Source organism: Neoarius graeffei, chromosome 12 (assembly GCF_027579695.1).
Source record: "Neoarius graeffei isolate fNeoGra1 chromosome 12, fNeoGra1.pri, whole genome shotgun sequence".
In the NCBI taxonomy this organism is placed as follows: Eukaryota; Metazoa; Chordata; class Actinopteri; order Siluriformes; family Ariidae; genus Neoarius; species Neoarius graeffei.
In genome coordinates this window covers 31,083,974-31,100,193 of record NC_083580.1, presented here as the reverse complement: position 1 = coordinate 31,100,193, position 16,220 = coordinate 31,083,974, and the positions used below count along the sequence as shown (strand labels likewise).

The following is a 16,220-nucleotide window of genomic DNA, read 5'->3' as shown; positions in this document are numbered from 1 at the left end:
CATTCCTATCCCAGCAGAGATAGGTAAAAAAAAATCAAGAGCCTATGTTGGGTAAAAATGTGTCTTCTGAAGGCCTAAACAGAGCACAGCCAAAAACTCCAATAAAATTTTGATCATCTTTGAGGGAGTGCTATGACCATGCAGGATCATCCAGACCCAAAATGACAGTTTTGCTACATACTATTCCTATTTATGTACCAGCATGCAAAATTTGAGCCTCCTACATGGTTTAGTTCTTGAGCTATGGGCTTGTGAACTTTGACAAAAAAAAAAGTCTGAACAAAATTGACACCCCCCTCCCCCAGTAAAGCTGGCTGTAACATGGAACGTATACATCTTACATTCAAATAAATTTATACCCTGTCCACACTAGGGATTTTGTGCCGATACGAAACTACTTTCGTACCGCAACACCTGTCCACACTAGCAACTATACCGGTACTGTAGCGGTATAACTGTATCGGTACGAAACCCACAAATGTATGGGTTTCGTACCGGTACAGTATCGGTACTGTAGCGCTTCGCGTAGTGTGGACAGATGAAGCGGCTCTGTATCGATACAAATATAATGCGCATGCGCAAAGTCACACACCTCAATCGATGTCTTCACTGAATAAAATGGTGAAGAACGGAGATTCGTTTTCTTTGTTTCTCTCTCAACTGCCTCACGCGTTTTATACGATTCGACTGAATAAATGACCACCAGAAATACAGACTGTACATTGACAACAAAAAGCACACACGTTTCATCCATACGGAAGCTGAGAGAGGCCCTTCATATAATCCTTTTTTTTTTTTATTCACCTCGTTATCCCGAGATAACGACATAATTAATTCAGGATCTCGAGAAAACAACACAACTAATTCGAGATCTCGAGAAAACAAAACCGTTATTCTGAGATCTTGAGAAAACAAAATTATTTCATGATCTCGAGTAAACAGCTGAGAAATGGTTCATTCAGGTGCGCCAAGAGACTTGTGATATGCTAACTTTGGGGCTATTTCTCATTCTGTATAGATGCAACTTTGGTCATTAGAATGTCTGGAATAATCAATCACCTAATAAGGCAATATTTTGATCAGGGGTTGACACAGGGAGATATTGCATTAAGTCTTTTAATAAGGGATAATTTCAAAATTAGTCCGCGGCACCTCCGCAGAAGACTGGCCTGGCTTCGTCTCTACCGATGGAGATACAGTGATCCAGCTAAGATCATGAAATAATTGTTTTGTTTTCTCGAGATCACAGAATAATTGTTTTGTTTTCTCGAGATCTCGAAATAACAGATGCCATATATTCTCGGAAGGAAGTTACTCGGTAACCATGGAAACATTTTGTGCATGCGCATTTCAACTACCGTGAAAGAAAACCGCAAACATTTCTCGCTAGTGCGGACAGATACACTAAACTGTACCGGTATACTTTGTATTGATACAGTTATACCACTTTCGTACCGGTATAAGTGTGAACATAGCATTACAGTGTTTCTCCTAGGTAACATGGGTACATCTGGTGTTTTTTTTTTTTTTCCAGAATTTTTTGAGACCCAAGTGCGCGGGCCCCGGTTGAATTGAAGTGGAATGACCCAAAAGGAAATGCTAAAGCATTTCAACTATATTCAAGATATTTTCACTTGCTAAAGTATCATCTTCTGCAGTGAAGTGCCTGGACAACCAAAAAGATGATGCTAGGTACTGTCTGCAAAATATTGTAGGTTCAATATAGTACCTGAATGAATGAATGAACCCTTTTATTATCACTAGTCACAAGTACTAGCGAAATTGACCATCAACCTGTCCTTACATACACTTTTTTTTCCTCTTTTTTTTCTTCTTTTTTCCTTTTTTTTATTGAAAGTATCAAGTCATTACATAAGTAGATAAAGTGACCCTTACATACACATACACACAATGGAGCACTTGCATGTGACGTCACATCCGATCCAGATTGTAAACAGACGCCACCTTGTCGGTCAAACGCCATATTTCCACCTTCTACTTCTGCTTCTACCTTTTCTTCTTGAAAACCCTACTATATACAATTCTACTACATCAACTCCACTGAAAATCAATAAAACATAAGAAGAGTGGAATCCTGTGTCTGAGTCCTTCCCTTTCAAGTGTGGGAAACCCATGATGCTCACATACACTTGACAGTAGGCTGCCACGGGACCCTGACAGGCATGCAAAATGGATTGCTGCTTTCAGGTATACCAACCCCGATTCCAAAAAAATTGGGACAAAGTACAAATTGTAAATAAAAACAGAATGCAATAATTTACAAATCTCAAAAACTGATATTGTATTCACAATAGAACATAGACAACATATCAAATGTCGAAAGTAAGACATTTTGAAATTTCATGCCAAATATTGGCTCATTTGAAATTTCATGACAGCAACACATCTCAAAAAAGTTGGGACAGGGCCAATAAGAGGCTGGAAAAGTTAAAGGTACAAAAAAGGAACAGCTGGAGGACCAAATTGCAATTCAATTGGCAATAGGTCATTAACATGACTGGGTATAAAAAGAGCATCTTGGAGTGGCAGCGGCTCTCAGAAGTAAAGATGGGAAGAGGATCACCAATCCCCCTAATTCTGTGCCGACAAATAGTGGAGCAATATCAGAAAGGAGCTCGACAGTGTAAAATTGCAAAAGAGTTTGAACATATCATCTACAGTGCATTATATCATCTAAAGATTCAGAGAACCTGGAAGAATCTCTGTGCGTAAGGGTCAAGGCCCAAAAACCATACTGGGTGCCCGTGATCTTCGGGCCCTTAGACGGCACTGCATCACATACAGGCATGCTTCTGTATTGGAAATCGCAAAATAGGCTCAGGAATATTTCCAGAGAACATTATCTGTGAGCACAATTCACCATGCCATCCGCCGTTGCCAGCTAAAACTCTATAGTTCAAAGAAGAAGCCGTATCTAAACATGATCCAGAAGCGCAGACGTCTTCTCTGGTCCAAGGCTCATTTAAAATGGACTGTGGCAAAGTGGAAAACTGTTCTGTGGTCAGATGAATCAAAATTTGAAGTTCTTTATGGAAATCAGGGACGCCATGTCATTCGGACTAAAGAGGAGAAGGACGACCCAAGTTGTTATCAGCGCTCATTTCAGAAGCCTGCATCTCTGATGGTATGGGGTTGCATTAGTGTGTGTGGCATGGGGAGCTTACACATCTGGAAAGACACCATCAGTGCTGAAAGGTATTTCCAGGTTCTAGAGCAACATATGCTCCCATCCAGACGACGTCTCTTTCAGGGAAGACCTTGCATTTTCCAACATGACAATGCCAAACCACATACTGCATCAATTACAGCATCATGGCTGCATAGAAGAAGGGTCCGGGTACTGAACTGGCCAGCCTGCAGTCCAGATCTTTCACCCATAGAAAACATTTGGCGCGTCATAAAACGGAAGATATGACAAAAAAAGACCTAAGACAGTTGAGCAACTAGAATCTTACATTAGACAAGAATGGGTTAACATTCCTATCCCTAAACTTGAGCAACTTGTCTCCTCAGTCCCCAGACGCTTACAGACTGTTGTAAAGAGAAAATGGGATGTCTCACAGTGATAAACATGGCCTTGTCCCAACTTTTTTGAGATGTGTTGTCATGAAATTTAAAAAAAATCACCTAATTTTTCTCTTTAAATGATACATTTTCTCAGTTTAAACATTTGATATGTCATCTATGTTCTATTCTTTTTTTTTATCTGAAGTCTTTTTATTGTATTTTGACACAAGACAAACATACAACAACAAACCCCGACCCACCCAGCCCTATCGCACCACCACTTTAAAAGTAAAACAAAACCAGCAAGACAACACAAAACAAAGCATTCATACAACATACAGCAGGTTCACAGCGGTTTACGTGGTGCATATTATATCGTACAGAATGATACTTCCCACTGCTACAAATAGACATTCAAATAGGGAAAAGAGAAAAAAGGGGATAACTAGAAGTAAATAAAGAGTAAATTAAAAGGAGGACCACATTCACAGTAGGATTTATATCATTACAATGTCATTAGAATCTGTCTTTTCAACTAATGTAAGGACAGGTTGCCAGATGTGACAGAATTTAAGGTTATTACCCTGTATATGAGACTGAATTTCTTCAAGTATCAGATAGTACATGACATAATTAATCCAGTGTTGAAAAGTAGGTGGGGATTTGTCTTTCCATTTCATTAATATAATGCGTCTGGCAAGTAGTGTTGCAAATGCTACAACTGTTTTGCCCCAGTTGCCTATACTAAGTTCTTCAGGTGTTACTCCAAAAATACTAACAACTGGAGATGGTTCAATATTAACTTCTAAAGCTCTGGACAAGAAAGCAAATACTGAATCCCAAAACTCAAATAGCTTAGGGCAGCTCCAAAACGTGTGATAGTGTAGCTGACTCGGTATTACACCTGTCACACATTGGGTCAATGTCAGAGCTGATCCTCGCCAGCCTTGCTTTTGACCAATGTAACCGATGAACCACTTTGAATTGAGTGACAGTATGTCTTAGACAGATTGACGATGAGTGTATATTTTTAAGAGTAGTCTGCCATTGTGTGTCTGATATGTGTGTTAAGTTCCTCCTCCCATTTGTGTTTTAATGCTGTTAAAGGTTTCAAATTATCCATATTAGAGAGTACACTGTTCCTATTGTCTCCTTAATGTAAGGAGGAATCTTAATCAGTTTATCTAGAAGACAATCTGTTGGTAATGATGGGAAGGAAGGAAGGTGCATGGGGACAAAACTACGGAGTTGCAGATATCTAAAAAAATGTGAGTCGGGAATGTCAAAATGTGTTTTCAAATGTTCAAAGGAAGCAAAGGTCCCACCAACATATAAATCTTTAACTGTACTCAGTCCCTTTTCAGTCCAGATCCTAAATGCATTGTCAGTTATAGAGGGAGTGAACATATTGTTTCCAACTAAAGGTGCGCTCCTGGACATCTCACATAAAGAGAAGGCTCGTCTAAACTGTGTCCATATTTTGAGGGAATGCCTCACAATGGGATTACTGCAAAATGTTGATACAGGCTCTTTGAGGGGTATTTTAGAACAGGCTATTGCATGTAGGGAAACTTGTTTGCAGGACGCTCAAGCTGTAGCCATTTAGGGCCGTTTTCGTGGCTAGGACAATGAATCCAAAACAGTATATTTTTAATGTTAGCAGACCAGTAATAATACTGAAAATTGGGCAAGGAGAGCCCGCCATGCAATTTGTGTCGTTGCAGCACTTCTTTACGTATACGTGGGATTTTCCCATTCCAAATAAAACCAGATAAGAGTTTGTCTATATTTATGAAGAATGACCTTGTTAAGAAAATAGAAATGCATTGAAAAACAAACAAAAATCGGGGCATGACATTCATTTTGATAACATTAATTCTCCCCCCCAGAGACAGAGGAAGAAGGTTCCAACGGTCTAAGTCTGTTTTCAAGCATTTAAGGAGTGGAGGGAAATTGGCTTCATATAAATCCTTAAACCTATTGGTTATCCAAATTCCTAAATACTTAAATTTGTGTGTGCAAATTTTAATTGGCAGGGGTTGGCTTATAAACTGGCAAGAGGGGTCAATAGGCATAAGTTCACTTTTCTGCACATTAACCTTATAACCTGAAATCTTACCAAAGGAACTTAATAGCTCTAGCATCTTTGACAGACTTATCTCACGGTCAGACATATATACTAGCATATCATCTGCATACAGCAAGACCTTGTGTTCTGTCCCACCTCTCATTATGCCTTTAATTTCAATACTGTTACGTAATGCTATTGCTAGCGGCTCAATAGTTAAGGCGAATAAAAGAGGTGACGGGACAACCCTGTCTAGTGCCACGTTGCAAATTGAAAAAAGGTGAGAGGTTATTATTGGTTCGGACAGCTGCCATAGGTAGAGAGTACAACATCTTAATCCAATGTATAAATTTGTCTCCAAAACCAAAACGCTTCAAAGTATAAAAAAAGATAATCCCACTCCACCCGATCAAAGGCTTTTTCGGCATCCAGTGATATCAAAACCTCAGTGCCTTTGGGTGGAGTGGGATCATAAAGGATATTAAGCAATCTGCGTATATTAGAAGATAGTTGCCTATTTTTAATGAACCCTGTCTGGTCCTCTGATATCAATAATGGGAGTACTCTTTCCAATTGTAGGCCTAACATCTTTGCCAGTATTTTACTATCAACATTTAGCAGAGAAATTGGGCGATATGAGCCACATGACAGAGGGTCCTTCTCCTTTTTATGAATAAGAGATATAACAGCCTGACGCATAGTTGGGGGCAATGATCCAGCTGTAAATGATTCCTGAAATACAGAAAGTAAAAGGGGGGCAAGCTCTTTGGCAAACTTTCTAAAAAATTCGGTGGGGAACCCATCTGGCCCTGGGCATTTACCATTTTGCATAACCTTTACTGCAGAATAAAATTCTTCTGTAAATGGCTGGTCGAGTTCAGATGCCGTTTGCTGCTTAACTGATGGGATATTTAAGGTATCAAAAAAGGACCTGAACAAATTGTCATCTTTGTGAGACTCTGAAGTGTATAACCTAGAGTAAAACCTATAAAAGGTCTGGTTTATTTGAGAGTGGTTGATGTGTTTAGTGCCTGATTCATCAGTTATTTCAGATATACACTGAGCTGCAGACCTTTGGCGCAACTGGTGGGCAAGAATTCTCCCTATTTTCTCTCCATGTTCATATATTTTGTGACGTGTTTTATTGAGCAGGTTTGTAGTATGTTTAGTCGACAGAAGGTTAAATTCTGTCTGTAACATCAGCCTCTGCTTATACAAATCAGGAGAGGGAGTCTGAGCAAGCGACCTATCTACCTGTGAGATATCTCATCTCATCTCATTATCTCTAGCCGCTTTATCCTTCTACAGGGTCGCAGGCAAGCTGGAGCCTATCCCAGCTGACTACGGGCGAAAGGCGGGGTACACCCTGGACAAGTCGCCAGGTCATCACAGGGCTGACACATAGACACAGACAACCATTCACACCTACGGTCAATTTAGAGTCACCAGTTAACCTAACCTGCATGTCTTTGGACTGTGGGGGAAACCGGAGCACCCGGAGGAAACCCACGCGGACACGGGGAGAACATGCAAACTCCGCACAGAAAGGCCCTCGCCGGCCCCGGGGCTCGAACCCAGGACCTTCTTGCTGTGAGGCGACAGCGCTAACCACTACACCACCGTGCCGCCCCCCTGTGAGATATTATCTATTAATTTCTTGAGATGCACATTTTCCTCCTTTTTCTGTTTGGCACAGTAAGAAATAATCTGTCCCCTTAAATATGCTTTCATAGATTCCCATATAGTTGAGGATGACATGCCTGGTGTTTTATTATATTCTAGAAACGCTGATATTTCAGATAAGATAAACTGAACAAAGCATTCATCACTGAGCCATAAACTGTTTAAACGCCATGGGCGGTAAGTATCTTGTGAGGTTGGCATGTCCAATCTCATCAGCAATGGGGCATGATCAGATATTACAATTGTTTGATATTCACACTTACTAACAATGGGAAGAAAACGGTTGTCAATTAAAAAATAATCTATACGAGAAAAGGTCTTGTGAACATGAGAAAAAAAAGGAATAACATCTAGAAGTGGGGTTCTGAAAACGCCAAACATCTGTAACACCATATGTTTGGAGAAATAGCTCAATGGTTTGGACTGCTCTGGTCTGAGGAATCACTCTTGGTGAACTACGGTCTAAAGGGGGAAAAAGTAGAGTTCAAATCTCCTGCCAAAATTAGATAATGAGAATTTATATCTGGTAAACGAGAAAAAAAGTGTTGAGAAAAAGGACTCGTTATCCCAATTGGGAGCGTATACGTTAGCTAGAATAACTGGAGTTTCATACAATCTGCCTGTAACTATAACATATCTTCCAGAGGTATCTGCCTCCACCTTTGACATTACGAATGGAACATTTTTATTTATCAGAATAGCTGTGCCCCTTGATTTACTATTAAAGTTGGAATGATATAATTGGCCTATCCAGGTCCCTCTCAATCTGGACTGGTCACATATACGTAAATGTGTTTCTTGAAGAAAAGCTATTCCAACATTAAGCTGGCTGAGATGTGAAAGTACTTTCTTACGTTTAACAGGGTGATTTAAAGATTTGACATTCCAGCTAATAAAATTTACTGGACAACCTGTATCTCCTCTTAATTGTGAATTAACCATTTGACATCATGTACAAAACCATAATCCATATTGAATACCGGTAAGTCAAACAAAAACATGTCCTCCATAAAACAGAAAAGATAAACATCTAGTGCGATTGAAACCCTCCCCCTGTCACCTAGAACGAGGTGAACGCTAAACCCCTTACAACGTAATCCACACAGTGTTTGTTATAGAAAACTCTAACTCGAGCAGGGCGCTCTGCCAAATAGGCTGCTGTAGCAAAGAAAAAGGCGCTCTCCATAGGTAAACTTAAGATGTTGTCTAGGCGAGTGACATTAGCCTTAAAAAACTTGTGGCGAAATTACAGCACTAAAAAGGAATATGCTAACAAATTATATCATGAAAGTCAATGAAAAATTGGAGGCGAACAGCCTACCTGTTATAACTGCAGGCAATATTCAGTTCGTGGCTACTTTCAATAGACTACATTCATCAATACCTTAATGAGACGGAATAGTCACAACAAATTGTCAGTCATTAGATGTGGGTCTCTCTCCAATAATGTCCGACTTCACATATGACATTGCTTGGTTTGGATCCAGAAAGTCTCTCTTGACTCCATTGAAGGTGATGCGGAGCTTGGCAGGGTGCATGACTCCATAGCGAACATCAGCTTGGCCTTTCAGCAGTTGTTTAACGTCGTTAAACGCAGATCTTGCCCTTGCTACAGAGGGAGGATAATCCGGAAAAATGGAAATAGGCAGTGCTCTGTATCTCAAGCCATCACCCGCTTGCCTCGCCCTGCACAGTATATCCACACAGTCCTGGTGATAGTGCAATTTCGCGATAATGGCACGGGGTTTGCCCTTAGCTTTCGCTGGTTGTGGGGTGTGGTAAGATCTGTCGACTATCACATCTTTATCCAAGTTGAACACTTCCTTTAGTAGCTGCGTGACAAAAGATGGAGCGCCCGCTCCGGCCTCCTCAGGAACATTCATTATTCAGATATTTGACCTCCTCATTCTCCCCTCCATGTCCGTACATTTTTGCTGCAAAGCCGACACTCCTGATTGAAGTTTTCCAACTGTGGTTTGGAGATCTGTCACATCATCTGAGCATGTCGTCAGGCTGTGCTCCATATCAGCTACCTTGGTTGATATCGAGTCTAGATCAGTGCGAAGTCGCGAAACACTGCTCACAACCTCAGTTTTAACCGACTGAATTTCACTTTTCACAGCGTCGAATTCACTAGCAAGAAGAGCTTTCATTTCCGACCTGATTAATGTCGAGATGTCATCTTTTAGAGAGGCAAGGAGTTCGGCTTTAACGTCAGCCATGCTAGCTTGCTTGCTGTTAGTCGTACTTCGTCCAGGAGTGTAGGAAAACTTTCGCAGGCTCGTCTTCGACATTGGCAAAATCTCGACAAAATTTTTACCTAGGTCATATACGTGACTTCAAAAGTCTATCTGACCACTATTCATCTGTAGTAAGCGCTCTAAATACACATTAAGTTTAAAGTTGGCAGAGCTTCCCAAAACGTGGCTTACTCCATGGCCTGCTCGATAGCGCCCCCCCATCTATGTTCTATTCTGAATAAAATATGGAATTTTGAAAATTCCACATCATTGCATTCCGTTTTTATTTACAATTTGTATTTTGTCCCACATTTTTTGGAATCGGGGTTGTATACAGTAATAGTGATAGACTACTGATACTTGATCTAACTGATAATATAAAATATTCAACCATAATAGTGGATATGGCGGCGCATGATGGGGATGCTGCGACTACAAGCTCTCCCTACCTGTGCACGTTTTTAAGTTTTTTGTGTGTATTTTTGCGTGTTGTTCGTTTGTACTGGACTTCAATATCCACTACAACCGTATGGACTTACTGGACATTGGTTTCCAGCAAAAAATGACGGCTTGTAGCGATTTCCATCGCATGCACAACATTCCGGACGAGATAGCGAGACCAGCGGGGTCTCAATACTTAAGTAACTTACCCATCCAATGAGGATTGTTATTTTCTTGTTTACAAGATGCCACATCTGAGGGGGGCTGACAAATCCTGAATTTCTGTAAAGATAACTGTCCAGAGATTTATAAGCACGCAGTGCTTCACCACTGAACAGTGAGGGAAAGTTAATGAGGTAATTATACACATCTGGGTAGTCCGCTGGCAGTTCAACATCCACTGACACGGTCGTGAAAACGACGTCCGGTAATCGATAAGGGTCACTAATCTGTAGGTCGTTTATTTTAGACATATATCTAGTTATCTGTTCATTAGAAAAATGAGCCGTGTAGCCCGTCGGTTGAAATTGATCCATTTTGCACACGAGTGCAGCAGTATTCAGCTGTGTTTTTTACCGACAAGATGGCGGCTGTTTACATTCCGGTCACGCGACTGCAAGAGGTCTATAGAGATCTTGCAGTCACGTGACCGGAAAGTACACAGACGCCATCTTGTCGGGCAACAACACAGCTGAATACTGCTGCACTCGTGTACAGAATGGATCACTTTCAACCGACGGGCTACACGGCTCATTTTTCTAATGCACAGATAATTAGATATATGTCTAAAATAAACGGTCTACAGATTTGTGACCCTTATGGCTTACCGGACGGAGTTTTCACGACCGTGTCAGTGTATGTTGAACTGCCGGAGGTGGAATACCCAGACGTGTATAATTACCTAATCAACTTTCCTTCGCTGTTCAGTGGTGAAGCACTGCGTGCTTATAAATCTCTGGAGAGTTATCTCTACAGAAATTCAGGATTTGTCAGCCCCCCTAAGATGTGGCATCTTGTAAAGAAGAAAAAAACTATCGTCATTGGCCGGGTAAGTCACTTAACTGATGCTAGATATATCAGTAGTATCTAGCATAGCACTGACCAGCTGATTATGGTTGAATATTTTATATTATCAGTTAGATCAAGTATCAGTAGTCTATCACTATTACTGTATATATGGTAAACCTGCTTAATGAAATAAAAACGTATTTGTCCAGTTTAATTTCCTTAGTTTTTACCTTAATTAGCAATACTGATAAATCTGTATGAGGATAATGCAAAAAGCGCCACTTTCAGGAGTAAATCATACATGGCATATATATTTATTTATAAGTCCTTATAAGGATTGATCCTTATATTTATAAGGATTTACTACTAAGACAGTGGTAAATTCTTATAAGTTCTTTACTGTTTTTTTTCGTACCACACCGCTAAAGACCCAATCCACCCCCCCCGCCCCAACCCTCTTTTCTCAGGCTCCCACTTCCCGGAATTTTTTTATTAGAGCAAGTCATAAACTTATGCTGCAAATAACCACATGGATATACTGAAATAAATACATGACGAACCTGAGATGAAATGGTCACTGCACAGGCGCCAGTGATCACTCCTTCCAGTTGGTACCCATGCCTTGTTCTTGTTGTTTGGATCAGCCCGGCCGATAGCAGCAATCCATTTTGCGCGCCTGTCTATGGCAGCCTATGAAACTTTCTTCCTGTTTTCTGACCTCTCCTGTTGTGGCATTTATATGCCATGCAAGTATCCGGCATTGTGGCACGGTAATTTTTGAATATTTCGGCAAAAAAAAAATGAAAGTCAGCGGCGGAAATATGGCGCTTGCCCGACAAGATGGCGTTTGTCTACAATCTGGAGCGGATGTGACGTCACATGCAAGTGCTCCATTGACAGGGTGGGAGTAGACAGGACAGGAAGACGGGGATGAAAAGAAAAAACACAGAGTAACGTGAGGAGAGGGGAGGAGAAAAAAAAAGCAACCCCCACACTATGCTCCTTTGCTAGGCAGGGTATGGTACTGTGAGCTCATGAGATGCAAGACAGGAATCCATTTCAGCTTTTGAAATTCAAAGCCATGGATGATGCCTGTGTCTAGTTGGCCATCCCATTGTCATGGCTATACTTTTCCTCCATTGCAAAATGAGATTTTGCAGTCGTTAGGAAATTATATTGTCAAAAGTATTGCTCTAACAAGTTTTGCAGTACTCAATTGTCAGTCCTGTTCAGTGGCACTCAAGATGTCTCAGGAACAGAGCAGGAGTCTATGTTTTAGCTATGTAGACCATGACATGGTAACACAATTTTGTTGGTTTGTATGAGGTCTTGGGACTATTGGAGAGGAGATTTCTAGAGTGGCTGTGGATGCCCTCTTGAAGCTAAATATGTTCATGTCTGGTTTAAAGGGTCAGACATGTGATGATCATGTCAGTATGTCAGGAAGACATTCAGTAGCACAAGTAGAACTGAAGAGATGGCAGCCAAGCAGAAACCAAGCAGACCTAGATGTCTTGCAGATTGATCAGTACACAGAACTGAACTGGGAGAGTCTAACTAGCCATGTTTTGGTCCAAAAACACTTTCAAATCTAGTGCTGAAGTGGCTAATATCATGAGAGAAATGGAAGTGAGAGCCCTATTTGATTCTACTCTCACCTTTGAAAATCACAAACTCCCTGTCCAAGATGGCCTTTTTTTCACCTCCGCAACAGTACGTGTGTCTGTCCTACACTCAGCACCAATGACACTGAAATGCTTATTCATGCCTTTATTCCATCCCAACTAGAATATTGCAATGCCCTGTTTACTGGTCTCCCAGCTAAGTCTGTTGCTTGGCTCAAGTTTATTCAAAACTCTTTAGTGTGGTTGAGGACTCGCTGAACACTTAGCACCCATCATTCTATGGCTACACTACTCAATATTTTACAGAATTACTTCAGCCCTATTCTCCCATTCACCATCTTGGATCTTAATCTTCGGGTCCATTGTCTGTCCCAAAACTTAAACTGACCACAATGGGGTCCAGGCATTTCGGGTCACAGGTGCCAAGCTGTGGAATTCTCTCCCAGAACCTTCATGAAACTACTTCTCTCCCCATATTCAAAACTCAACTCAAGTCTTTTCTCTATATGCTACCCCTCCTTTCCTGATCACTGACCATCATTTTGTCCATTCCTTTCACGATAGTTTGAGCTAGTCTGCTGTCATTTTGCTCACATTATTTATGAATATGTTGTATTTCTTCCATCTCTTATTTCTAGAGATTTCCTTGTTTGTGGTACTGTTTTTTTTTTTTTAATCATTCCTCTGTAAAGCACCCTTGGGTGGGGTGAAAGGCACTATATAAATTAAACTAGTTGTTATTGTTGAACAATGCTGCTGTGTGCTATGTTCACCAGGACTGACGTGAAACAAATATGCCAAAAGGTCATTTCTATTAAAGACAGGAAAAAGCATTTGTTTGGCTACTTCAAATACGACAAAGGCACTGGACACAGCTGTCTGTATTTAGGGTGTGGATATAATTAACAGCATTTTATGTTAATACAAATTTATAGATCACTAGTTTGAATAGGTAACAGTACCTGCCTTAAAATTTTCCTTCATGGTTTCATTCAGCTGACAAATTTGAGTAAAGAATTTCTTGAGAGCTTGGCCAAATACTTAAAAGGGAACGTGTCCTAACATAAAACTGTTGACCCTAACTTCAGAGAAATGTGTCAAATCTAGGCACATGATGGTACCTTTTCCATAGTGTCCTCATGGAGCTCCTTGAGGTTGAAAGTGTAAATACCCTCCTCTGCACCTAGGATTAGATGTTGATCTGTTGGGTAACAGGTCAAATATATTACATTTTATAACTATCCATGGAGAGAAACTTTTAGAAGTAGCAGTTAGCAGAATGAAAATGAGCTGTACCTCTGGTCTTTGGTAAAACCCAAGTACTAGCACAGTGAATCTTCAAGGGACAGCCATTAAATACCATGGAGAAACAGGCTCCCATCTAAAATACACAATAAATTCTGATGTTCAACACACAGATATGAGTAGATAACCTGAAGTGGAAAAGTAAGTGAAATTACGAGCTTTCTTTAGAGAACCAGTATTTAATAGCACATACAACTTACATGCACTTGAGGTGTAGGTGGCAGTCCATGAACATCATCTTTCTAAAATTGAAAGACACTCATTGAAGAGAAAAAATAGGCTCAGATGTTAGACACCCTTCCCACCCAATTTCTTTTACTCAGGACTTGACCCATAGTTTGCTTCTTTTTATGCACTAATGAACATGAGGCACATTGCCAACAAGACAAACCCCAACCAAATGTTAGTATAGTTTCCAAATTAAAATAGCTAAAAAAAGTTTGCTCACAGAGTCTTCTGTTTTTCTCCTAAGCGTGCTCCATTCAGGTGAGAGTGGCTGTGGGGGAGAAGCGTGTCCACTGTTCCCTCCTGGCTCAATAGCAATGGAGCTTCCCATTATTATATCTGTGAAAACACAAGCATATCTATGTTAAAAATAAACACCATCTTTTAAAAGTTACACACGAGTCTTTTGGTAGACATTTTTATATTCTGAATTTGTAAATGCATATATCATTTGTGAATAGTTTTAATTTGCACAGCCTTTTTATTGTGAGTTCAAATTTTCAAAATGCTTTACTGTACATACAACCCCGATTCCAAAAAAGTTGGGACAAAGTACAAATTGTAAATAAAAACGGAATGCAATAATTTACAAATCTCAAAAACTGATATTGTATTCATAATAGAACATAGACAACATATCAAATGTCGAAAGTGAGACATTTTGAAATTTCATGACAGCAACACATCTCAAAAAAGTTGGGACAGGGGCAATAAGAGGCTGGAAAAGTCAAAGGTACAAAAAAGGAACAGCTGGAGGACCAAATTGCAACTCAATTGGCAATAGGTCATTAATATGACTGGGTATAAAAAGAGCATCTTGGAGTGGCAGCGGCTCTCAGAAGTAAAGATGGGAAGAGGATCACCAATGCCCCTAATTCTGCGCCGACAAATAGTGGAGCAATATTAGAAAGGAGTTCGACAGTGTAAAATTGCAAAGGAGTTTGAACATATCATCTATAGTGCATATCATCATCAAAAGATTCAGAGAATCTGGAAGAATCTCTGTGCATAAGGGTCAAGGCCGGAAAACCATAATGCGTGCCCGTGATCTTCGGGCCCTTAGACGCCACTGCATCACATACAGGCATGCTTCTGTATTGGAAATCACAAAATGGGCTCAGGAATATTTCCAGAGAACATTATCTGTGAGCACAATTCACCGTGCCATCCGCCGTTGCTAGCTAAAACTCTATAGTTCAAAGAAGAAGCCGTATCTAAACATGATCCAGAAGCGCAGACGTCTTCTCTGGGCCAAGGCTCATTTAAAATGGACTGTGGCAAAGTGGAAAACTGTTCTGTGGTCAGACGAATCAAAATGTGAAGTTCTTTATGGAAATCAGGGACGCCGTGTCATTCAGACTAAAGAGGAAAAGGACGACCCGAGTTATCAGCGCTCAGTTCAGAAGCCTGCATCTCTGATGGTATGGGGTTGCATTAGTGCGTGTGGCATGGGCAGCTTACACATCTGGAAAGACACCATCAATGCTGAAGGGTATATCCAGGTTCTAGAGCAACATATGCTCCCATCCAGACGACATCTCTTTCAGGGAAGACCTTGCATTTTCCAACATGACAATGCCAAACCACATACTGCATCAATTACAGCATCATGGCTGCATAGAAGGGGGGTCCGGGTACTGAACTGGCCAGCCTGTAGTCCAGATCTTTCACCCATAGAAAACATTTGGTGCGTCATAAAACGGAAGATACGACAAAAAAGACCCAAGACAGTTGAGCAACTAGAATCCTACATTAGACAAGAATGGGTTAACATTCCTATCCCTAAACTTCAGCAACTTGTCTCCTCAGTCCCCAGACGTTTACAGACATTTTGAGATGTCTCACAGTGGTAAACATGGCCTTGTCCCAACTTTGAGATGTGTTGTCATGAAATTTAAAATCACCTAATTTTTCTCTTTAAATGATATATTTTCTCAGTTTAAACATTTGATATGTCATCTGTGTTCTATTCTGAATAAAATATGGAATTTTGAAACTTCCACATCATTGCATTCCGTTTTTATTTACAATTTGTACTTTGTCCCAACTTTTTTGGAATCGGGGTTGTATACAAAGGGGTCCAAAAGTCTGAAAATC

General features: G+C 40.5%; 1 protein-coding gene across 3 annotated transcripts in view; it reads right to left on the bottom strand.

Moving 5' to 3' along the window:
- The window catches only part of map4k6 (mitogen-activated protein kinase kinase kinase kinase 6), a 292,471-nt gene that overhangs the window by 41,064 nt on the left and 235,187 nt on the right, over positions 1-16,220 (bottom strand). For all 3 annotated transcript variants that reach the window (XR_009655726.1, XM_060935787.1, XM_060935788.1), the window contains exons 19-22: positions 14,347-14,462; positions 14,099-14,140; positions 13,890-13,974; positions 13,715-13,794 (exon numbers count right to left, since the gene is read on the bottom strand). Coding sequence is in view for 2 of the 3 variants with exons in the window: in XM_060935787.1 (XP_060791770.1) it covers positions 13,715-13,794; positions 13,890-13,974; positions 14,099-14,140; positions 14,347-14,462 (323 nt within the window). In the remaining variant the exon portion in view is untranslated. The remainder of the gene's footprint in view (positions 1-13,714; positions 13,795-13,889; positions 13,975-14,098; positions 14,141-14,346; positions 14,463-16,220) is intronic.